We start from the raw sequence: 26259 nt of genomic DNA on the forward strand, positions 1-26259 counted from the left end.
CATTTACCTCTCTTAGATCTGTGTGAGGAGAAGCTGGACCTGTGAGAAAGCTGGGATATGCTGCTAGAACTCTTCCTCCTGATGGCAGTCTGCTGCTCGGGGAAGTGGACATGGATGGACTCCACAGATGCGGCAAGATTGACAGATTTCAAAGAGGCAGAAGAGTCTCTCCTGCCTCCTGTCAGAGAGAGCTCATCATCAGTGTCCTCTTTATTACTGGAGCTGTCTCCTTTCTCATCTTCATCCCACAATCCATGGCACTAGTAGAAAAAAAAGAAGAGGACATATCAAGCCTGTATTTTTGTCACAGTATTTATCACAGGCATTGCTCAGCTCAGTTACGTGTTCACGAGGGAGAAGACAAATTCAATGTGTTGGGATATCATAGAAATATTTAGGTTGCAGAATTTCTTTGAGATCATCAATTCAGCTGTTAACCCAGCACTGCCAAATCTACCACTAAACCACGTCCCTCCATGCCACATCTAAATGTCTTTTAAACACTTCCAGGGATGGTGACTCAACCACTTCCCTGGGCAGCCACTTCAAATGCCCAACAACCCTTTCATGGAAGAAATTTTTCCTGATAACCAAATGAATGACTTCTTTATATCACACAAGTGATTAAAAATTGAAATTGAAAATTAAATATGAAATAAGAAACTACTTGAACCCAGATTACCTTTAAAATGGATCTGTGGAAGAATAAAGCAAGAAGCTGAACAAGATCATAGTGCACATAACCCTCTTTCTTCTCAATGCCAATAATATTGGGTGGATGGTAAGGTTTATCTTTTGTGTAATCCACATGTTTATTCCAAGGAAAGAAGCCAAACTGGAAGAAGTATTTGATGACAATGGCCACCTGTTTGGAAACACAACACACTTGGGCTGTTTTGTAAGCATGTCAGACATAATAGCCTCATGACAATAAGAGGGATAAAATATGATTACTTTGTCAGTTTTATGAGAACATAAACAAGCATACTCATTACTACAGAGGCATAACACTTTACATTTCTCCACTAATAAAGTCAATCAAAATTTACCAGCAGATGATACTCAGGGGTACTTGAGATACCACAAGCAGTGAATTCTGTCTCTTGGTTTAACCATTACAAAGCAACAGTTGGCAAATGGTCTGTTCTTGTGAGAACTGCTCTACGTGCCAGGAAGAATATTGTTCATTGCAATGAAGGAAATAATAAACAAGGTCTTTCCATACCACAAACATTGCTGAGGACTTCAGCAAATACTCGTATTATTATGAAGGGCCAAAGGCCCAGCCCAGATCCCAGAGATCAAAACCAAAAAGGCGGCCATGCAAAGATTACAACTTCAGTTTTCTGTGTTAGATGTGGGCTTGCAAAACCAGCAGCATACCTCAGTGTAGACAATGGCTGTCATCCAGAAGCGTTTGCTTGGCCGAGGAACAGACAGCATGGCCCACAGGAATATAAGGATGGGAAGCACCAAGGTTATCATGGAGGCAGAGATCATGTGGTTAAGGATGATCACAAAATAGCACACCATTTCTGACCGGGCCACCAGTGTATTGTACAGGGCATAAATAAGGAGCAAGACTCGAGGCTGACCAACGTAGAACTTCTCTGACTCCTCCAACTCGTCATCATGAAACATCCTGTGAGGAGCAGAGTACCACAAGTGAACTGAACATGAACTTCACAAGAGCCGCTCTTCAAATTGCTACTGTTTTTCCTTTTGAAAAGTATTAAAATCTGCTGCTCAGTCCAGTGGAAGAAAAAAAAAAAAAGGGGGAAATTTGGTATTATGATCAAATAGTCTGATTCTAAGCTCAGAAAACAAGAATTTCAGAAAAAATAACTAGAAGCACTGTTCTGCTGTTTTTTAATTTATTCGGAAAGAGGATCAGCCTGACCTAACCACTTCTACAAACACGGCTTTCCTACAGCTGCCTAGCTAACATACCTCATGCAAATCACCCAATACTGGTGTGGATTCGCATCCGATTTATCAACACAGATAGGAATTTAGAGAAAAACCAGAGGTACATCACCAGACATATGTTTTGAATTATCTAGGGGCAGAAAATTAGAACATAAAAAATACTCATGAGCATTAGATGTGTCCAATCTTTTATTTATATGACTCAAATAAATATAAATGGCAGCAACTTCCATATACATTCATAATCCTCTCTGCTTTTCATGAAGTTTCTTGGCCTAAGAATGGATCTTACTGAAAAGCAAAAGTTATTACGGAAAACCAGAAGACAAGATATTGCAACTGACAAAGTCAGATCTATACACCCTCTCTCTCCAGGTGTAGGCAGGCTGAAAGGCAGTTCTGTGGTTTAAAATTTTGCCCCTGATTTTGGGGAAGCCCTCTCCAACTAAGTCAGGCCAGAGAGCAGTTGAAGATGTTCAGTGGGACCATCCCCACCTCAGTGCTGGTTGTGCTAGTGAGCACAGTGTCCAAGGGGCAAAGAAGGGAACATCCTCTCCCTTATGAAAGAACCTAGCAAGGTGGTGTCCCTCCATAACCCTCAGCTCCCACTGGCTTAAACAAAAACTGCCAAAGGCCAGCGTTTCCTTAAAGTAATCCAAAATAATTAAAGGAGGAACATTTTCCCAGATAGCCCTGGAGGAAACTCATTTGAAATCACAGCTGCCTGGAGAAGAGAAACCCTCTCCACAAAAAATATTTAGCAAAGCCCTTAACCCCAAGACAATTGCAGCACAGAAATTCAATGCTAATCAGAACAATTAAATATGGCATCTAGGAAGAAAGCATGATTCCAAGATGAATTTGAGTCACTTTAGAAACCTCTAATTAGAACAACTGCACAGGAAATTAGCTTCTTCCCTTAAACCAAACTTAGCACAAGGTCTGTATCAGAATTTGTAGGCTAGTTCTGAAACAAAACGCCAAAGTAATAACAAAATTTTACACACTGTGATCAACAATTTTTCCGGGTTGAGGATTCTTACTTGTTCAGGAGCAGCTCACTAGCTGTTAGCTCGTGCGTCAGTGGGGGCAGAATCCTGTCAAGTTTGTCTGTCCGACTGTCGTCTGGGCTCACCATCATGAGGCTCTTCCCAGCTGAGTCATCTGGGGAGCCAAAGGGAAGGTGTTCAAAACTGACAGCTTTGCTATAGGAAGGTGGAGCTTCTGCATTGCTGTCCACTGTGGAGTACAATGGCACATCAGTATCGGGAGTATATGCAGCTCCTTCTGAATCCAGGCTATAATCTTCCACTTCCTCTTCCTCCAACCTTGATGCAGAATGAGCTCCTTCTTCCTCATGCTCCCCTTCTACCTCTTCAATAGTTTCTGTGGTCCCCTGACGGGAATAGAGCATGGTGACCTGTGTGGGTTCACTGTTGGAGATGGATGAAGAGAGTCAGTCGAGTTTTACAAGACTCATGATCAGGAAAAGTTTGTTAATTGTACCTTTATGCAGAGAGCTGAACCTCATTGCATTCCCAGGCCTTCAACGTTTGTATGATCTGGTAGAAAAGACATCATCCTGATCTCCTCTTACACTGATGGCACATCTGGGTCCATCTGTCCCCTAAATGACATCCTACTGAACTCACAGTGATTCACCATCTTTTAGCACCAGCAAGGGGCAAATTAATATTATCAACAAGAGAAACTACACTACCTTTCTGAAAGTAGTTCAAACATTTCTGAACAGAGTCAACACTTGCTAGTACATCTATTTAAGACATGCTTCATGGTGAAGGATAGGCAGCCATGGGATTCCTTCTAAACAGAGTGCTTTTAACAACCACTGTATGAGTGTTGTACACAACTGGAACATGAACTGAACACACACATATCAACTCTGATTCAAATAAAAGAACATGTAACTTGCTAGCATGAAGAAATACAAACCAAATTACAAAACTGTTCCAGTAACAGGGTATCTTGCTTACCTTTAGATTGCCCTATGTTCTTCAACACAGGCTTCCCTTTTACTTTACCTGCCTGCTTTTCTTCTGTATGTACCAATTCAGCTCTCTGATGCACTCTGATCAGTTCTTTGCTTGATTCACCTTCCTTACTCTTGGCTTTGCCTAGACTCATGGAGTGGTTTGGGTATGAAAGTACCTTAGAGATCATCTAGTTCCAGCTCCCCTGAGGGAGGTGTCTCACCACCCTCTGAATAAATAATTTCTTCCTATTATCTAATCTAAACTTGCCCTCTTTTAATGTAAAGCCATTTCCCCTTGTCCTATCACTCCATACCCTGCAAAAAGTCCCTCTCCCACTCTCTTGTAGACATCCTTTAAGTAATGGAAGTTCACTCTGTGGTTTTCCTGGAACCTTTTCTTCTCCAGCATGAACAACTCTCTCAGTCTGTCTCCATGGGAGGGGTGCTCCAGCCCTCTGATTACAATTGTGGCCCTCTCTCTCAAGCATTGTTTTACCTCTCCCCTCTCTCTCTTTTTAGTCTCATTCCACTCCTCCACAGGTTAGACATCAGGCACCAACTCAGTCTTTGTTGGCTGCATATTCCTGTATCTCAACAGAGGCAAAATATGACTTCACATAGCTGCTATGAAATTAATGGGGCCATATCTTCACATAAACTATAATCTTTTAGAGAAAACTGACATTAGCAAAGCCATCTGGCACTACCATCTTCTGCCAAAATTAAAAATTAAGTTTACTTTTTTTTTTCTTTTACATCGCTTCCAAACTTATTGTGGCTATGTGAGGTTATGTTATTTATAGCAGAGTTTTAATTAGACCATGTAACACTTATGATGATGTGTGTTTGGATGATTCACAGTAGCACTCATACTGGCTAAAATGTACAAATTCATAGAATCCCACATGTTCAAAACTGATTGACTCAAAAAAATTTGTCATACACTTTCAAAACTGAAAAACAATGATGCAAAATTACATAAAATTTCAGATTTATAATATTTATTTAATTATTGAAACACTGCTACCCAATGTCATGTAAATCCCTGAGTTTTACCTGCTAAAAAGTAAATGAACAGTTCTGAAAAGTTTTCTCTTGCACTGGATATTAATATTATTTGCTTTTTTTGTCATAGCTATTTTCCCTTTCATAATTCTAATACCTTACTGTAAATCAATGGTAAAGTTATCAAAACATATTTCAAAATCTTTCCTGTATGGAGAAAAATAAAAATTGAAAAACTGGCACAACGTTGCCTTAGTTTCTAAAATTACACATCTCAGTCCATATTTAGGATAACTGATTAGCTGAGAAACTTAACTTCCAGCTTCCAATTTAAGAACAAGCACTGACTCAGTAACTCTGAAAATAAGACACTTTTTTAGCTGAATAAATACAGATCTTAGCCTGTTTTTATACACTCAGCATAATGTTGTGGAACAATGTTAAAAAATACATGAATTGAGGATGAAAAATACCCAAAAAACAGAACAAGAAGTGAAACAGCGAATGAATCCTAGATTATGACCCTGACTTCGAATCTCAGAACCGTGCCACGACACAGGAGAGAGTAAAGCTTCCTGCGACCACGCAAACCACCCTGCACACCACGGGTCTGCAAACACAGACCTGTGTACACTGCAGTCAGAATAATGGTATGGGTAAACGAGTGAACAAAGCATGCATGAGTTAAGCACCTTGACACTATACTGCCACTGTCAGCTGATGAGGAGGACATATCCATGCTCTGCATTTTACGAAGCCTAGGTCGAGCGCGCTCACTTGTTTTAGGAACAGAGTCTGGTCCATCTAAATCATCAAGGGTTGACTGCCTTGAGAACAGCATGGTTGCTTCAGTGTAGCAGCTACAGCAGCGCAAACAGTTATAGAGACAGTGTTAAATACAAATGGTATTATGGTACACATGGTTCAGTAAACAAATATGCTCGCCATGCAGCTAAACACTGACACAGAGAAAAAAGGTTCAGAGAGAAGATAAGGATTTGTTTAGAGTCACCAGGGAAACACATTTCTATGCACAGGTTAGTCATGGTCAATTTCATATAGGGGCTATAGAAGGCCATCTATTCACTATTCAAGCAGATATGGAACCAACATAGTGCTCTACATACTTTCCAGGGGAACAGACTTACATATGTGAGCAGGTTTTATTTTGTTTGTTTACCCCTGGAATTTCCAGATTCCACAAGGATGTTTTGGGAAGGGACCTCCTCTGAACAAATTCTTTTTTATTATTCCTGTGCTGAACCATTTTACACAGGTACAAACCAATTTCCTCAAAGGGCCCTTAAAACTGAGTAAGCTTATACTCCACAAATAGAAAAATAGCTTTCAGACATTGGCTAATCCTCTTTCCAAACCAAAGTGCCAAATCGGATATGTTACTAAGCCAGTAAATGCATGTCAAATATAACCTGCTCTGCATGGGATGGCTTTTATTTTGATATTTACTAGGAAGTCCTGATGATTCTTTCCAGAAGGTTTCATTTATTTCAATCACAGCTTAAAAGTATTTCAAAATTGGTAACATGCACATCTTGAAATAAAGAACAGATATAATAAACCCTTATCTCCTTTCACTTATCAAATACAACAGGACACCAGAGACATACACAATACATTGAGCATTCATGTGTAACTGCAGAAAAGAAGATCTGGATGAGTTATGAGAAAGAAAGTATATAATTAAATACAAGCATTTAACACAGCAACACGAAAGAAGCAAATACATTAATGACATATGGTAGGTAAAAAGATTATTTCTCCTGTAAAAATCTTTGACAAACACGGATGTCAATGAAAAGAGTTGAGTGGTCTGGTGTTTTAACACATGCAGTGACCTGCCTGAGTCTCTCAGACAGAATGAAAGAAGACCCCAAAATTCAGGATTTACACTCTACTTTTCTTCTTTTGACTCCATTTGTATTACACCTGAGCAGTGTCAGCAGGGGATTTGCTTCCTTGGCAAGCATGTTTGTCCAGGGGCACAGAGAATTGGGAAAGAGGTCAGAAAGGAAGGGCAACAGCATTTTCCAGGTTCCTTTGGTCTTGCTAACTTGAAGTGAGGAAAAAAATCTGCCTGCATGAAGTTACAGTCTGCAACTATTGACTTTAAAAAATGGGAAGGAAAAAGCAAAAATATGTGGAGAGAAGAAGCAGTTATTCTTAGGCCTACCCTCACTGATGATCTTTTTTGACAGAATGGCTTTTTTGACTGAGGCAAAAAGCATACCTTGGCCTGTGAACAGAAGAAAAGAATCACCAAGATACCAAAGGTATTGTGAAATATTTTCCTTAAGAACTACCTCAATGGCAGGGGCACCTCTGTCCTGCCATTTCACTTGGCCAAAACCCCTTACAAGCTACTTCATTATTCCTGTGTGTGCACAAAGGCACACAAGGCCCTCCAGACAAAACCTGGAGGGCTGTTTGGGTGGTGTATGGTTTATGATAGGGGGGTGTGCCCTGGAGGTGTGATTCAGCACCTTAGGAGTTCAGCTGAAGCTTGGTGTTACTAACATGAGGAGCTCTTGAGGGAGGTTTCCCTCTGCACATACAAAAATGGGATACAGCCAGGCTGTTGTTCTGTCTGTGAGGTTTTGGTGCTACAATATGGGAAGATGGCACAAGTAGACAATTCAGTTTTGCAGATGACCCTTCTATGTGCTATGACCTTTTATGCATGTGTCATTTTAGATCTGAAGGGCTGAGTTTACTCTTTTGAAGGGCAACACCTAATAGTAAGGTGTTGAAGGATTTTAAATGCAGACATAGTTCAAAGGGAACTGTCCAAGGGACTTAAACAGAGCAGCTGCTTATGTTCACATGCCCACTCATGTATTTTCAATGGAAGAAATATATGCCAGCTGCCCTCCCAAACATGTCAGCTCTGACCTCGCTCCCAGAAAAATCAAAGGAAAAGCATCTATTAATCCCAATAGATAAAAACATTTCTCCAGATGAGTGCCTGCAACATTTGGTTTAGAGCTGTTTTAAATGAAGAATGAATCATCAAATTACTGACTGAGCAGCTGCACTGTATCCTCAAATATCAGGAGATGTATGTGAGCTGTCACCTGTAGCACAGTCTGTGTATGCTTTATGTGCTTTAGGACCGTGCTTTCAAATGTGGAGGAAATGAGAACACCAACAAATTGGAGAGATTCACATTGAACAAAGTTGATGTTGACACAAGTCATTGCCTATCACGTAAATTTGATCCAAACATATCTTCCCAAGTGATTTTTCGAAAATGTGTTGGAGACCTTGAAAGCATTAGCTTCTTAAACTCATTCAATGACTATATATTTTAAATTGAATTCTCATTAAAAGTTCCACGTTCAAACATTTTATATAAAGTTGATCAGATATCCATTTTAAATAGGGATACATATATAGCAGAGATGTTTGTATCCTCAGTGAGTAGGAAATTTTTAAGCTTTTGACTTCCTTTTTGCGAAACAAACTTGAGCTTCACAAAGAGTTTTTCAGCTTAGTGGGTGAATTACATTTTTTCTGATTTTTTATCTTGTCCATGGGCTGATTACTGACTGGCATTCTGTTTGTTATCTGTATTACTATATTCACCATGTCTCCAAGAAAAAATCCCAATCAATCCCTAAAAATCACAGGCCTAAATCAATCACTTTGATTCAGCCGAAACAGGGGTTCTCCTTTCATCCTTCCTTCTGCCTCCCAAGGCAAAATTACTTCTCCAGTACCCCCTGCCTCAAGCCCTGTTCTCCCTTCTAGTGAGAAAAGCACAGATAAAAGGTGATGCTCTTAAACACCCTGACAGGGATTCCTTCCTTCAGCTCCTATAACAGTCTACACAAAGGTAGAGCGAGGAACTGAAAATGTTATTTGTGATTGGCAAAAATGAATACAAACTGAACTGGATACGAAACCTTATGTAACCTGAAATCGGTCTTAGGACCTGTGTGTAGCTGGTAGTACATAATTGTAGGCAAAGCCCCAGAAAGGCAGCCAACTAGTTTTAGTAAGTTCCCTATCATCTTACTGAAATTCACAGGTTTTTTAACCTAACAAACAGGTCATCAGTCAAGTGGAAACAAGCTGCAGTAAATGCTCTGCCATGCTAGTCCCAATCCCTTCTGGTGGTGCTCCTCAAAGAGCTTGGTAAAGGAACAGCATCAGTCCCTTCTCCTGGCCCGTATGAACTTTGTGCTCTGCCTGTAGGAAACATGAGAGTATTTATGCATAAAGAGACACCAAGCAAATACCCTATGAATACCTCAGAATTTCTACTGCATAGAGAAATGACTGAGACTAAATGACAGCCCTACTAAAAGAAAAAAAAAAAAAAAAAAAAACCCAAAAAAAACCACCAAAAAACCACAAAGGACACTTTACATAGGTCCTTTCAGAGCTTTATCCAGGCTAAGAACAACATCCCTTGATTAGACTTGTGAGGGTCAGCCCTCAACTTTACAAGAAATTTACAGTTCCTGCAGCTGATCAGGAGGGTTTTCCTCTTGAGCTATCCAATGTTTACCTACAGTAATTCCTATCCTGAACACTGAGGATTATGTCTTATTATAATGGAATACCTTCTGTGCTTCAGCATTCCTTTGTGCTTACAGACTTTTTCACCATATTCAGGGACATAATGTCCGCTACAGAATTTTTAGTAGTGCAACCAAAGGATAACCAGAACAGAAACCACCTGCCCCTTCCCAGAAGTTTTTCATTGCAACCTGAGATCCACAATCACAGGGATGCTTTAGATTTAATTTAGTCACTTCTACATTTACTAGAAATCATTACTTTAAAATATAAACTGCCACCTGCTCTTGTTCGGGCAATTAAAAAAATCAATCAATAAACTCATAAGAAGTTTAAAACATTTCACCTCTCTGAAAAACAACATAGGCACTTCTATAATAGCTTGAAGAGATATGCAAGAGTGCCCCAACAGACAGATGGCATTATCATTCAATCAACAGACTCATTATTACTTCCTCTATTATTATAGCAGATGTCCACAATTCGTAATACTCAGTGCAAGAATATTTGATTGTTCATTACCAGAAAGAAAATTTGAGATTAGATAAATCAGTCATAACTCTGCCTTTTGCTGTTCCTTTGTTTATAAACCCTGTGACATCTTCAAAGGAAATGGGGATGACAGAAACCCATGTGAAAGATTTAACTTTTTCTGTTGCAAAGCATCACTACAGAATCATTGAATTCTCTGAGTTTGAGAAGAGATTTTAAATGTGCAAATGTGCTTAAAGCAGGGTGAATAATGGATGCTTATTCTAAAAAAGCCAAAAACAAAGCACAAATTGAGCTCAGCATTGGATACCATCTCATTGAAGAGGCAGAATTTATGCATTGTAATTACTAGATTTGTTTTTCCTTTTTATAATTAGTTTTGGAATTGGCTTCCTTTTGTTTATGGTTAAAGTTCCTGCTAATGATTGTATGGTAATTATGACTTCTATCTGTAGTAAACAGGGTGACCAAAATCTATTTAATGAAAGCAAGACTGATATTACTATTCATTCTTTAGGTGAGGCTGAACTTTGTGGAGTTAAAATCTGCCCTGAAAATATCAAAGTGAATCCAAGTGAGCTGGCAACACAATTTGACTTTACATTTTTCTCACATCATCTGACTCCTGTAAAACTTAGAGACAAAACACAAAGGTGTTGCTCAGCTGGGCAACAAGCCACTGAGAAAGATTGGCTCAGGTTTAGTGTTTTTACTGGAGTGAACCTCTCAAAGGCCAGTGCTCACTGAAGAGCAATTTGTGAATATTTTGTTGAAGCATAGTACTCACAGGCACTCTCTTCCCTTTGCTTTTCAATACTATCAGAAAGGAAGACAACCCCTCATTATTTTCAGTCTGCTGATGTCTACCCATATGTCATTAGTAAAAGCTATGCATAATTTACTGTACACAGAAGTTTCTGAGTTTGCTGGGAGTATCAAACACAATATGATACTGCCACAGTTCACAGAGGAGCAGGACACAGCAGAAGGCCAGGGATTATGAAACAGCTGGATTTCCAAAGCCCTCCCTTCTCTCCCTCACGTTATATAAATTCTGCAGTATCTTAGGAGTGAAGAACTCCAGGGACATGGTGGGAACAGACCGCCTCTGTAAGAGAAGGAAGTGAATGTGTGTGCCTCTGTGTGCCTGAAGCAGCAGGAGCAGGCAGTAATTTTGGCAAAGAACTTGATGGCATCCGTTTTCAGAAAAGAATGAGGAAGGTGGTTTTCCTGAACTAGTTTGGGTATTTGATTAACAAACATGTAGCTCTGCTGGGCTGTAATCATGGCAGTTGGGAAACCAGGCTCTTCAGATGGTTTTTGCCCTGTGGGTATGAGAGGGGATTTTGTTCTTTCAAATGCAGAACCTCTTTCAATGCAAAGCCTTTTCTGATTTATGGACAACAGACAACAATTTTTATACAAAGACAAAATGTTCACCATGAATGATCCCTCCCCAAATTATATGCCTGAAGTCCTAAACCATTATCACAGAAATATCCTCAGCACCTCTTACGTTCCATTTCTTTTCACAAGGAACAGAATGCCAATGACAATGACTCCTAATTCGAGGGGAAACTAAAAGCAGTGGGGTAGTCATGCAGTGAAAAAGAAGTTAAGCCAACAAGTGAGTCCACCACTGTAAAGGAAAAGTAACATATAGTAATTTTCACTATTAAGATGGCATGGACAAATCAAAAAGAATTCAACATTGATTAGAAAGTTCATCAGTACTTAGACAATATCTAATATTACACCTACTGCATGAACCCTCTGTCTTTCACAGAATAAAATTAAATCAATACCTGGAGATGCTGTCATGAGATGCTGCTGAATCTAAACTATCCATTCTTTCAGATGCTTGCAAACCAGAAGCTTGACTGGGATTTTTATCAATTGAGTCTAATCCTGACTCCTCAGAAAGTTTCATCATGTGGTTCTGGTAATACAAATGGATGCTCTCCCGTGTTGGAACATTTCCCTGTGGAAGAGAGTAGAGGTAGACATACATGGCCAGGGGGAGGTTTATTCTTCGAGGAAGCAGTTTCTTCTGTCATTTGGAAAGTAATAGATTAAGGACTGTGCAAACACCTTCCTAGTAAATAGCAAACTACAACCTCTTCCCAGAGCAAGTCAGATTTTGACTTAACCTACCATGGCCCAAAGTGTTTGGTTTTCAAGCAAAACTGGAGCAACCCATGTGGTTTCAGGCTATATTTAGCCACCACAACTCTTCTGGATGGACTGCAGATCCTTTAACATGGGAATGAGGAGTAAACTGCATTCATGACTCAATCTGCACTCCAGCAACTTTTGAAGGATCTCTCTTAGATAGCTTTTCTGACTCTAGGAACAATTATTAGTGGCCAGTAGCAGAATTTTTAAACATCAAAAAAAAAGCTCAAGAAACAGTTCATGTGCAAATTGATCTAGATTTTAATTAGTGTCCCAAAGTCAAAATTTATTCATGAATTATGGACACAGATGGAAACCCATGAAAAAAACACTGAAGACCTTTACTCTTTCTCTGAAGTTCATGAAAGGATAATTTTATTAACTGTCAGACCAGATCTGGGCACACAATCAAGTCTTTCTGGCTGTGATATTGTAATCAGAATTTTAAAGGTGTATTATAAGAATAAAACTGAGAATTTTCTGTTCTTAGGCAGAAACACATCCAACTCATTCCACTAGTGGTTGCATTGACTTCAGATGATACACTGAGAGGAGAGATTGCTATTCTTGAATGGTAATTTTTTTAACTTATAATGAAGCCTTATTCAAGGACTTTTCCCACCTACCATAATAAAAGTAGTCTAAAATATTGCCCGTATTTCCTTTATTAACTGTAATTAGTAGTATTGTAGTATTTCAACTTGTAGTATTTCTTGTAGTATTGCTTGTAGTATTTCAACTCAAGTCCTCTACAGCATCCCAAAACTACAATGCTCAAAAATTTATATTTTGTGAAAAAAAAAATTAAAATCTGACACTGAGGTTTTTAATTAGGTATGTTTGTGTACAAGCTGTGTTGCTTCTTTAATGGTAAATGTCGTTGCCATTATGACATCCTGACTCTGAAATGATGGCACAAGTTACATTCTAGCTACACTGCAGGCCTGGCATAAAGGATAAGAGTTGTATCATCTACTTGCATTTGGGACATCTAAATACATTTCTAGTTACACTAACAACAATAATCTCTGCTAATAATGGGTTTTACTAATATACAGCTAGCTTGTGAAGGACCACACAGCTCCATTCTCACTGAAGAAATGTATGCCTGTGTGTTGTCAGTCATTTCCAGTGCAAGTTGATCTACAAGAAGAGTGAAATATGCAGACTGAGGTAGTTTTTGAGCTGTTTAAAATGCCAGCCACTTCTGACCTTCTTGAATCTATTCTGTCCCTTCAGAACCACACTATACTACAGAAGTGTTTCAGCCAAAACCTTACATCAACCTGTCAAAGAATTACTTTTCCCTTAATTTGTTATGTGTCCAGGTAATAAATCAAATAATTTATTCTTTAAGGATTTATAAACCACCAAGCAGTAAAAAAAGTCCAGACTTATTTTTAAAATGCATGTGTATGTGCATTTTATGTGTATTTTCATAATTTTCCTCCTCACTGCTGTGATCTGAAAAGACAACCTTTCATTTTTCACCAAGCTGGAAATGGTATTAGCAGACAAAAAAGACTGAAGGAATTACCTTCTTAATCTCCCTGGTCAGCATACAGCGCTCGATCCTGAGCACGGTGGAGATATCGATGTGTTCTCTGGAGATGGAGTTAAGCCAAGCTGTGAAACTGTCCAGCGTTGCCAGGAAAAGGACCCAAGTAAACTTCAAGATATTAAATATCCTCTTGATGATGTTATCTAAGGGAGAGCAAAAGCAACAGGGAATTAATGAACACAAATATCTTTTGCCTGGAGTTAGATTCATTTTTCTTTTATTGTCTAATAATGGTAATCCAGGCTGTGAAACCCTGTCATACTAAGGAATCTTTGAAGACGGCTGGAGGCCTTTTGGCTGTCTGGACCATTTTCCTGACTGTATGCCTGCTTATCATCTGGAATCCCTATTCCACCCTGTAAGTCCTTGGTCCTGCCACCGTTAAGTCAAATAAACAGTTCCTGATTTTAGAAGGACACTGTATGCACAGGTCTGTGAAATGAAACACAAAGATTTGGGCATCTCCTGAGAGTATTAAACATCCCCAGGTCCTGTGATCTGAACAAGTGTTCAATCAGTGTGTTGAGCTGAACGTCTTCAGTGTCTAATTACTTATGAGTGTTTCTCTCTACACAAACTTTGCCTTTTGTGCTTGAACCTTGCTAAGCTGTATTTTAAAGCCTAAACAGTCTTTGAATCTGATCTCACTTCACTTTGAATCGCACTTCTCTGTATTTACCGTTTTCAAGGCCTCTGTTTATCTAAGTAGGCTGCACTGTGCCATCAATGATCTCAGACAAACAAGCACAACTAGGACAAATAATAATTTAGAAAATTTTATTTTTGCACCATTTTGGCAAAACAGTACACTTTATCATCAATGAAGTTTATGGGTGTATACCAACAATAGTAGCTTTATTTTGCTCAACACATCTGTCTCAAGTTAATTTCTCATTTCAGTAGTTCACTTGGCATTAATAATGGTATTTCTTAGCCAAAAAGCAGCACTTTCACCTTATTTTTTATCCACTCACAAACATAAACACCACACTAGAGTTCTCATTTAGTATTGCAAATGTTCAAGTCCAGGCTGGATGGGGCTCTGAACAATCTGGTCTAGCAGAAGGTGTCCCTGCTCATGGCAGGAGGGTTGGAACCAGATGATCTCTAAGATCCCTTCCAACACAAGTCATTCTATTATTCCATGAATCTATGAAAGATTAAAAAAATTATTTTCAATAGCCAGTTCCAGAGCTTGTTGTCCCTGCTAGGTTCCAAAGCCCAGAGCACTGGGTGTAAAGACAAATTTTCGATTAAGCAGCCTAAGAAATAGTAGAAAACTGTCAATATTATGCCATGCATGATGCTCTCAACAACATCACTTCTTTGCTGTACCACAAGATGGCACGCAAAACTCTGCAGAATGAGTGTACAGCTCCTTACACAGATTGAAAAGGAAAGCTAAAGTAAAAGATTTCCCTGGACAGGCAGAGCTGTTGCATGCACATTTATGTGGAGATAAATTATGGGGAAAATTCATTAGTGGTACTTTCCTGGAAAGTGGGTGCTGAAGTAGCAGTATGTCCCATTTGCTTGAGCAATGCCATGGAACTGGTCTGCTAGCACTGAGCACAAGGGCATTTAGCACCCTTCACTTCGTCATATAATTATTTCAATAATATTATGCCTTTTTTTTTTTTCAGGCCTTTTCTATGTAATTTAGAATTGGAGGTATTTTTATGAGCTATCCACTTAAATTTTATTCATTCAATGTGCAGGTTTTAAAGTTGAGGAAATTCTGCCATTAAAAACTAAATGTAAAGCTGTTTCTACTTCAAGGACCATCCATTAATTTTGAATTCCAGACAATATTATAAGTTGGTGAAAAGAGAACACCACACATACACAAAAATATATAGCATATATTCTTTTTTAACCCACACTTTTCCTCTCCAATACTTTTGCTATTGAATTCAGGAGAAGTCACTGCTCTCAGGTTTTGTTTTTATTGACTACCACTGGCCTGGTATAGTCTCACCATGGTGCCAAGTATTTGCAGTCTAATCTGAAAGGTCATTTTTCTTCCTGGGATGGAGGTGTCTTAGCAAACATTTTTAATGACACTGTAGTTGTTCTGGCACCTTTGCTGTTCTTCAAAAAAAAAAAAAAAAAAAAAAATCTTTTGGGGATCAATTGCATCCAAACATCTTCAAAAAGGAAAACAAATACTTATTTTGTGCAGAGAATGCTTCTCTCTGCCTGAGAGTGTGAGATAGGATTCAATCTAAGGTTACTAATGATACCAATGATTTATTACCGATTACTGGCTAATTTTTCTAGGCATCTTCTTTAACAAATTTTACCTAGGAACAGCCAAAGTATTTCAACAAAAATATAAAATTTATTTTAAATTTAAATTTAAATTATTTAAATTTATTTTAAATTTATTATTTCCAATATAAATTAATTATAAACCTCCATCTTTTTCCCCTAACTCCTGTGTAGCACCAACACTGCGTCCCTAGAGATGCATTTGTGTGATTCACTTCAGTGTTTTAAGACAGATAACTGCATTGACATTAAGTAACAAATAAAAAAATCCACCAACCTCCCTCTCCCCCCCACACTGTCATAGCAATGCAGCCCATTTATTTGAGACCACTACTCTTGTGAGACAGAAATTATACCTCCCACATCCTTTTAGCCTCTTCTACCCTGTAAGTCACTCAGGGACAGTCCGTTCTGGATTCTAACTGGAGCTGTGGGAAACAATTTTATATGGAGAAGAAAAGTAGCTCTTGATGATAAAGTCTCACTGAAGGTAAGCCATGATGAAGATTTACTTAAGAGGAGAGTCTGGTTTTTTTTCTTTTGCTCCAGTTAGAAACAAGGAGCCAAGGTTGGATTCATAATCTATTAAATTTCTTTGTAGGAAAAAATTGAATGTGGGCAAGATCCTGAAAATTGCTGGCATTTCATCTGTTGTACAGAACTGCCCTAAGTCTGATTTTGAATGAGAACATGTAAGATCAGGAACATGCAATTTTTTTGGAGGTGATTACTGTGCCTTGCTGAATGGGTAAGTACCAAGAAAAGCATTATACTAACCTTGCTAAAACACACTCAAAATCAATGGAGATTTTAACACAGGTCTGTGTGCAGTCAAGCCTAGAATCTTAGCTTAAGTTGCTCTGTAAGTAAAATACACAGCAGTGATCAAGTCTGAGCTGGCAGGTGTATTTGCTAAAGTATTTAGAGAGTGAGTGCAGTAGCTAATAATCCAGAACCAGAAGCTCCTATGCTTAAGGCTTGTAAATCTTGCAAAAGAAAATCTGATAGTAGTTAGGAAGCTCTTACTGCATCAGAGTGGGTCTCTGTGACAGGCCACTGGTCACAACTGCATTGTAACAGCAGAGAAACCCTCGTTTTGCCTTTATACCTGGTCCATCAGATTTCTTCTTGACAGGTTCCTCTTCGCTGTCCTCACAGTCTGCATCATTGCCTCCTCCTGCAAACCACGAGCAAACCAGTGAGTGTTACACCTACAGAGTGCTGGTGTAAATGCCATTCAAGCTAGAGAATGCTACAGTTACTAAGCAGTAGAGACTGGCTCCTCACCTACCACCACAACAGAAAGCATATTTCCATTTCCAAAGCACTCAGGTTAAGGGACAACCCTGTCAGTGAAGGTGTTCATGGATGACCATCCCTCTAAAAAGTGAAGGTGTTCATGGATGACCATCCCGCTCTTGTAATTTGCAGCGGTGTTTTCTTACTATATAGGCTGCTGAATGAGATCATCTGGTGGTATAAACCCAAATACTTTCTCAGTTGCTCCTCTGCCACACTCAGCAGTCTCACCTTCTGCTGACTCACACTTGAGCTCATTTCTTCATCTCCTGAAAGGGCAACCTGAGCAGTGCTCTGATCTTTTCCGGCCTCTGGCCCACCAAACCTGAAGGAATTGAGTTGGACCTTCAGGCTGACATGAAGCAGCAGAGTTGTTTTGAAAACACCACGTGCATTTACTGAGCCTGTAGCTGAAGAGTATTGTGGAATCACAGGCAGAAATGAAGGACAAACAGGTGCTCCTCCTTCTATCTAATGCGCAGTAATTGCAGCTACAGTTTCAGTGGCAGAGGCCCAATTATAAATTTCTTCTTTTTGACAGGTAAAGATGCCAAACGGAGGAAATGTCCAGCTGATTAAGCCTGTATGGGTCCCTCTTTTCCCCATCCATATTGACCAGAAAAGCTTTTGAATTTCTATTTTTTAGCTTAAAAATGGAGAAAAATATCAAGATATATAAACCACTTATAAACTGGTATTTTCCTCAGAGGCATGAATGATTTTACACTGCCACTAAAACCAAATCAACATTTGTATGTCTTCCATTCACTATCTACTGAATTTACGGTTTTGTGGATATTTGGGTTCCTTAGTGACTGCAACATGGAAAGAGAAAAACATTTCTTTATATTCTTCTTCATGTATCAACTCAAGATTCTTTAGGGAACAATATAGGAAATGTGGCCAAAATAAATAATATGTGGCTATTTAATGGATTTTTTTTACAGCTCCACTTGAACTACAGGTGTTCAGGAACACCCTCATGAAATAGTTCTTCAGCACCTTTCCCTGGGAATGCACATGACTTGACCATTGAAAAGAGTGACTTTGGTGAACTCTAGCCTGGACAGAAAGATGAACCTCTTTATGATATGAGGAAGTGAAAGAGTAATGTCCTTGCTCTGCCAAACACCTGTAGTTTACACTCCTATATTCTGGAGATATGCTGTTAAGTTCCAGGTTATTTGCTTTATAAAGTTATGTCTTTACAATTTACTATTGCAAATACTACCGCAAATGCTTTCACATAGCTGATGTTTTCTGCAATGTGTTGAATCTTCCTACTCAACAAAAGTTCTGGGCATTTCTTGCAACTCCATGGAAAATAAATCTATCCCATCTTCCCCTGTACCTCCCTCAAACTGTGCCACGCAGAGCAGAAGAACATGGCTTTGGCTGACCTTGCCATGGGTTGGTACAGGAAAATAACACCAGCCAAAGTTAACTCACTTTTTTCAGTCCCTAGCCAGCACTGAGAGCACTTCTCCTCTAAACCTTGTCTGCCTTTCACTACCAGGAACAACAGGCAATAGTTAATATTCTATTTTTTAAGTGGAAAAGGTTATGTACCATCTCCAGATCCTTTTCGCCTTCTCTTCTCTTTCCCAAAACTTTTCTTCTCTTTGCGCCTCTGTCGTAGAGCTGTTTTAGGGTCAGTTATCCAGGCTTGATAAACAAACTGAAAGGAAAAAAATCTCATTTATATCAAAGTTCCTCATGTCCTGAGAGTAAGCCATAGAATAATCCACAAGCAGAACTATATAGTTTGAGTAAATGCATTCAGACCTGTGGGGGCAAGGAAATATTTTTAATCCCAAATCCCAACACCTTCCCTGCAGATCTGCTGAGTTTTCACATGCTATTTTTGTAAGTGTAAAACCAAATGTGAAAATACTTGTGGGTGACCCAAGTTGCATTAGAACCCACAAAAATGTATGCTCTGAACTTTGGGAATTAATACCTTTTTGTGTATATGGGCTACCTTGTCTGAATCTCTCAATTCTGTATTTCTACTTTTTCACATTACAGGCAGGATACAGAGCAAACAAAACTTTTAGAGAAAGTACTGCAATCCACTAATTAAAAAATCAAAAGATGTAGAGATATCCCTGTACAGGTAAATGTATTTTTCACAACTTAGGTATTTTCCCCCCTCTGTATGTCCCAGTGGAATGTTCATAGATTTTTTATCTATACATCATCGCAAAACTGATGCTCAGGAATTCCTCAGATTGTTTCCTGATTTTAACAATGTTGTTTCAGATAAGTCACTTGTGAATCCTTCTGCTACTGTTTTTCCAGTTGTAAAATGAAGACAGTAATACTTACCTATTTATCCAAGGTATTTTATGGGACAAAATCATGCTCACAGCACTCACTCAGATCAACAGTCTGTTGACATGTATGACTGCATGAAGCATTGGAATTGGCCCAAAATATTTATAAATTATATAGTGTGGGTAAAAAAACCCCAGAAAGTAAAAAAATAAAAAAAGTTACTGAAAGGTAACTTTTTTATAGTTCTGCTTAAGCTTGAAGGAAGGTTACAGAAAAAAATGAACAAAACTCATATCTTTTATTTCTATGTGACATAAAATTCATGTCAATAGCAGAAACGAAAGTAATTTTATCTTCTCCACAGCTCTTTAGGGGAAAAGGTGTTCTTTTGCTCATTTAATGCTTTTCATTGAATAATGGTAATTATCTTCAATTGTCTTCTATTTCTAAGCAATAGAGGCCGCTGGCAGAGAGTGGGCAGGGAAGCACAAAGATGCAGGCAAGAGGCTGAAAAAGCACAGGAACAAAACAGCTCCATCTAATTAATTCACAGCACAAACATGCAGATGGTGACAACAACACACGTGCATCTCAGTGAAGCTGGAATTGCCCCTCATAGGACAGAATGGTAAAATTTCTATTTGATTTCTGTCTATTTTTAGAATTTTCACATGCAAATCACTTTGGAACATTTAAAGTATTCTTTTAAAACCGTTAAACTGATGTTAAATTAATTTAAAAGGGAAAATACTTTGTTTTGTTTTGTGAACATATACAGCCATGGAGAGGAAATTATTTTGATACTGTTGAGAAGAAGATCCTCTTCCAAATCTCTCAAAGTCAGTACATTTAATTTTGTATGTCTGAGTTGTTCCAAACAAGCACCACATGAGAAAATGTGTGGGATCAGAGGCCCTGGTTTCCCTTTGCTTTGTAACAGGTGTTTTCTAATGAGGGTGATCTGGGGGAATGGTGATACTTAAATGAGCTAACACCATATTACTTTACTGGAAGTCAGAAACTGTCAGCATCTTCTATTGTCATTTAACTGTGAAAGTGTACACTAGCCACAATTATAGTGTGAATAAAGAAATTAGAGCTAAAAGGCAGACTTTGAAGGGGGTTGAAAATTAGAATTAAGAAAGGGAATTTGATTTATAAGTTTAATGTAACTGCCTATGCTAAACAGGGGGTATTTTAAGAGGATACTGGTTGGATATTAGTTTAGATTTCTACCACTGCACAAACTTCCAATTTAGTATCTTTTAGGCTTTGGAACTGGTACTCTCAATCTGTAACATTCACTCCTTACAAAAGTCATGTTACATATGGAGTGGAAAATGATATGTAGTGCCCAAAGTTAGGAGATAATAAATGTATTCAAGCAGGGCAAGAGAGAAGATGGACAAGTCTTTTTTGTGATGATAAAGGCCAGAAGAGTAGAGAGCTAAAAAGGGGTTTGGAGCAGACTGTGTGTTTAAAAAACCTTTCACCAGCTTTCTGAGATCAATTACCACCGTGTAATTGATACATGCATAAGATACATGCAACTTGATGTGACCATCTTGTAAACCAGTATCAAAAGAAAATAAGAATTTGGGTCTGCATTTTCTCTCTGGGGTTACACGTCAAAAAAGGATAGACCTCTTTGCTTGTGATTTGACCACTCCAAAGTTACAAAATGCATTGCATTTACTAGGAATGAGACTTTAGCAGTCATCATTTTTTAATTTATTCATATAAGAGGAAAAATGCAGATGAGGACAGAGGTATATATACACTACATCAGGAACTATGGGGTGGGTCACAAACTGAGCATTTGCAAAATGTCAAGTACCTTTGCTGCTTTGATTAAATACTGAAGAATAGTTTTGGGTAGTTTAATGATAGACTTTGGCAAGGCTAAAATGGCTGAAGCAAATTTTCCAATAGCTCTCTATAAAGAAGGACAAAGCAAGAGTAGTTAGTAGAAAAGCAGAAAATATTAATAAAAAGAATCTCTTTAATTACTGTGTCTAGAATACTAAGAACAAATTTACATTCATAAACTTCAGTATAAGAAAAAGATCATTTATGTTGTTCATGTTGAAATTTCAATAATATGACACTTAACTGTGTGCATTCTCGAATATTTAAAATATTCAAGTTAACCCTTGAAGGGGCTACTGCACACAATTTACACTGAAAGAAAGATCATACATTCAAATAATTCTTCCACAGAATCTACAACAAAGTTAACTTGGCTAGTATTTTACTAAGACCTTGTGCATGATGATGGAAGGTGAAGAGAGTATCATGACCACAGGATGAACAAACTTTTTGTGAAGAAAACCAATTTTCTGTTTTATACAATTCTCTGCTTATATAAAGCCATCCAGCATGTTTATATTGCACACACTGCAGAACAGGCCACCTATCCAGAACATCTGACCAAATTTTGAAATAATGAATAGATCCTCCATCCTCAAACTAATAGTTTCAGGACTGAGATGAACAAAAAACCCAAATCGCAGCATAAAGAAAAAAAATCTCGTTAACTTCTGATCTCAAGTTTAGAACTCTTTAACTCAGTGCTTGACACCAGCACACCTGTACAAAATGCTGTCACCAATTTTTAAAAAATCAGCAGAAACAAGAATGCAAACTTTCTTTTATACCTGCATGAAAACCAGAAAGAAAAAATACCTAGAAAGTCATGAGCCATTTCTGTGGCCCAAGGTAAGTCAAATGCAAAATATATTAAAAAAAAAAAAAAAAGTGCAATACTAGAAAACAAAACGTACTTATGACAGTATTTTGATCTAGATTTGTTTTGCCTTTATTAAGGTCAGATTTTTTTTTCATGTCATTGCCATGTAGGCAATTTAACGAATGTAACCAACTGGCAATGTAATGTAGTATTAGTATATAAACCAAAGGCACATATTATATAAACCAAAGGCAATTTAACGAATGTAACCAACTGGCAATGTAATGTAGTATTAGTATATAAACCAAAGGCACATTTTATTAATGAGTTTAATAAAACATTTGTTCCTGACATTCAGTAATGCTGTCTGGAAAGCTTTGTTTGAAAGATTTTGGCTTAGGGAATAGAAAAGCATGGAGGCAGTTTCTTGCCCTTGCTTGGGTTGAATGTTCCGCAATGCGCCAGTTCCGCAGTGATGTGAGGTTGCATCTGGATGGGAATACTCAGCTGGAAAAAGCTGCTTCTTTGATTAAGCTTTTGAAGTTACAGACCTGAAACTTTTCTGCAGCATTAAAAAAAAAAATCTTCCACAAGTGGAACTTGAATCTTATAAAACCAAAAGCAATCCTCGATACAGGAGTATTTCACTAATTTCTTCACCCACATTCTTCATTTAAGCCACTGCATTCAGTATCTGTTCTTGTCTAATACCAGACAGTCCACATGGAGGAAATCAGATAGGAAACCTCAGATATCTTTTTAACATTACAATATCATCCTGCATCAGCACAGTCTGGCACTAAAAATGCAAATATATTAATTAACACTACCCGGAAAATGATACAAAAGAAATGGATGTAGTCTCCTTTCATAATTTTAAATGTTAAGCTCTTTCTAATCCAAGGATATATGTCTCTGGCCCACTAGGTTCAATGACATTTTTTTTAATTAAGTATGTATTCTTTTCCATGAAAACATGTTTATTTGGGGGATTAGTTCTTCATGGAATGATAACATCTCCTCAAAACTAAAAAACCACTGGAGGCATTCCACAGTATCAGAAGCAAGTCAGCTTCCTCAACTGTCTTTATTGCAATGCAGAAAAAAGTAAAGCTGGGGTTCTAAACCTTTGTTTTTTGCATTTTTGTTATCTACAGGCATAAGTGAATGAAGATATGACTCTAGTATAATTTCGGTAAGAATTTGGCAATGCTTAAAGCATAAGGCAAACTTACATTTTTTATTAGCAAGAAATTTAATTTCCAATACTTTTCAGGATTACTTTAGTGGAACTGGCAGCTTTAACATATGTGCCTGTGTTATGAGAGATGTAGATTTTTTCTATCTATGGGATAGCAAATTACCATAAAGTACCTGAAAAGCAGATTTTTTTCGAGGCTCTTCTTCTTCTTTTTTTTCCTCTTCCTCTTCCTCTTCACTATCCGTCTCAAACAAATAATAATTTCCACTTCTGACCACTAAGTGAAACAAAATATTTTTTTACTTTTCTGAAAAGTTCTATTTTCAACTCCCCCAAGACCTATTACAGGTAGCCAGTTAAAAATTCATAACCAGGAGAGGTGAAAACAGAGAAGAAGCAAGAGATGAAAAGGTCTCAGGCCATTTATTTGATGTTAGTCTGCAATACTTTGGGCATGAATAAGAACTATACAAGAAATAAGGAAAGCATCCCTATAAGAAGAAAATGTAAAGAAAAGGATTGAAGTTTATCAAGTTACAAGGTCACATTTTTAGAGAAAAATGACAAGTCTAAATTTATTGGGGACTTATGATTATTTGAGGGAGTTAAAAAAAGCCCAGCAGGTAAGTAAATGAACTTACATGAACAGTACCACTGGACAAAAATACAGAATTTCTCTTTAAAACACTGAGGGAATCCTTTAAACTAGGCAATGGGATAGTATTAGTTTGATGAGGTAATGAAAAACCTTGGCTTGTTTAAAACAAATCACTTGGATTCTATTAATATGATTGCAAATGAATTTCAGTTTTTTGCCCATGGATTCAGAATGATTCTGAAACCTTGATACAGCATAGTTACACAGTGATTAAGCTAGGCCTTATATCCTTGAACAGAAGCAATGTTTTTATTTCACAGACGAAAACAGGCCTACATGAACAAACAAGGGAAATGAAATAAATAAAAAATAAGGTAATGAGCAAGAGAAAATAAAAATCACAGCATTACATTCAGCAGTGAAAACTGGTAATTAATTGCCACATTTAAGCTGAAATATTTGAAGGAACAGTTATTTAGATGAAAATTTACAAAATCTGGATATATGGAGCAATACATATTTATATAAAATTGTATCTATCCATCATTACATGTCTCTGGAAAAGTAACAGTTGTTGTAATTCAATCATACCTTGAATTCTACACAGATCCTGTGTGCACAGATGATAACATATAACTATTTACAAACCTCAGGGTAAGGCTATGAAATTTGCCAGAACTGATCTTTGGATCATAATTTTGCCATCTAAAACTCTCTCACAGAGGGAATTTTGTGCCTCATGTGCCCACTTATGATTTTTAGTATCAATGAATGCCCTGCAGAGGGACAGAAAGTCCACTTGAGCCATTCCAATTGTTGCACTGAGGTAAAAAGAAAGTGGAAATTTCCTGTATGAAACAAATGGATGCTTTGGTGCTGAGCCTTCCAAGAAGGTCCATTTAAAATGCATTGAAGAGATGAGAGTATTTTAAGAGCCAGTAGTCTGCGGTTCTCTTTCATAAAATGGTATCTTGTAGTCAGCAACAGAAATTGTCAATGCAGAAGATCAGCTGGATAAGGTTTGGCATTAGGGAAAACCTCTACGGCCGTGCAGCTTTGTAAAGGCTCAGAGTAGCACTCAGTCAGACTTGGAATGCCTGATCTGAAAGCAAATAAAACTACATTGAACTCCCTACAAAAATTTTAGGTTAAAATGTATCTGAGGGGACACTCCAGTGTAGCAGTTACATCCCTTTCACAGCTCAAGAGAGAGGTATGATTGAATAGCAATAATGCATTCTTGCACACATCAGAATGGAGTGAGTGGCATGTCAGTCACCTACAAGGCTTCCTGAAGAGACCAAGTTTTACTAGTAATACAATTCATGGCCAGACTGGACTTGAGAGGCTCCTTTTGTACTGCAAAATGTGGCTTCCTCCTGCTGAGAAAAGGGACGTACAGGCTTTTTGTGGGATGAGATGAGGAGGTAGAAGAGGAGCCATGCATGAGAAAGCATTATCTCATCATCTGCTTGTGCCCAAAGGGAAAGAGCTCCCCAGGACAGCCGCAGTCACCATCTTTTGCACTACATCAGACACAACTGTGTAACCCAGGAGAATCTAAGCATGTGGTCCTAACTCCTGCTGATCTTTGTGGGACTTCAAAAAAAATCCACGAGCACAGGAGGAACCACACCACCCTGCAAGGGAGATTGTGAGTGACTGTCAATGAGGAAATCCTCACTAATATTTTTATCTGTTCTACTCAGACCCAAATTCTTGACTGTTTTAATTGCTACAATATACAAAATGAGGTCTCTTTCTGCACAATAAAATTATAGCAAATGATATAAAAATAACAATAAAAATCTAAATAAAAAACTTCAAGCTTGAGTGACTTCAATGTATGCACCCACAAACCCATTTACTGAGATGAAGAATGGTGCAGAATGGTGCAGTTACAGTGGTATTCCAAAAAGAATGAGTGGGAAATATCAGTCTATTCCCAGTCTGCATGCCTGTAAACACCTACTGTCAGTGCCATGCTTCACTGAGTGTGGATGCAAGCCATGTGACAGAAAACTGCTGCTTGTAGGATCAGGGTCTGTGATGTTTCCCACAAGGTTTTGCATTATTGCAGTAAATAATTTCAAGAATGCTCAATATTTAAACACTAAAATGCAACTTGCCACCTAAGAACATTAAATAATGAGGATGAAATAAGTAAAAGCCAATGTCAATAACTCTCTGTGCAATTCTTCTTACCACAAAACCAGTGGTGAATAAG

The 26259-nt window shown here is 38.1% G+C and overlaps 1 protein-coding gene across 12 annotated transcripts in view; it reads right to left on the bottom strand.

Moving 5' to 3' along the window:
- PIEZO2 (piezo type mechanosensitive ion channel component 2) overlaps positions 1–26259 on the bottom strand; it is a 287266-nt gene that overhangs the window by 17541 nt on the left and 243466 nt on the right. For 8 of the 12 annotated variants that reach the window (XM_068192503.1, XM_068192518.1, XM_068192513.1 and 5 more), the window contains 10 exons: positions 23608–23711; positions 21382–21480; positions 18837–18945; positions 17077–17145; positions 13674–13840; positions 11767–11942; positions 2973–3362; positions 1384–1642; positions 683–865; positions 8–260 (listed from right to left, as the gene is read on the bottom strand). In XM_068192503.1, the coding sequence (XP_068048604.1) occupies positions 8–260; positions 683–865; positions 1384–1642; positions 2973–3362; positions 11767–11942; positions 13674–13840; positions 17077–17145; positions 18837–18945; positions 21382–21480; positions 23608–23711 (1809 nt within the window). The remainder of the gene's footprint in view (positions 1–7; positions 261–682; positions 866–1383; positions 1643–2972; positions 3363–11766; positions 11943–13673; positions 13841–17076; positions 17146–18836; positions 18946–21381; positions 21481–23607; positions 23712–26259) is intronic. The other 4 variants (XM_068192548.1, XM_068192566.1, XM_068192541.1 and 1 more) reach the window with 1 other exon arrangement.

This window comes from Anomalospiza imberbis, chromosome 1 (assembly GCF_031753505.1).
Source record: "Anomalospiza imberbis isolate Cuckoo-Finch-1a 21T00152 chromosome 1, ASM3175350v1, whole genome shotgun sequence".
In the NCBI taxonomy this organism is placed as follows: Eukaryota; Metazoa; Chordata; class Aves; order Passeriformes; family Viduidae; genus Anomalospiza; species Anomalospiza imberbis.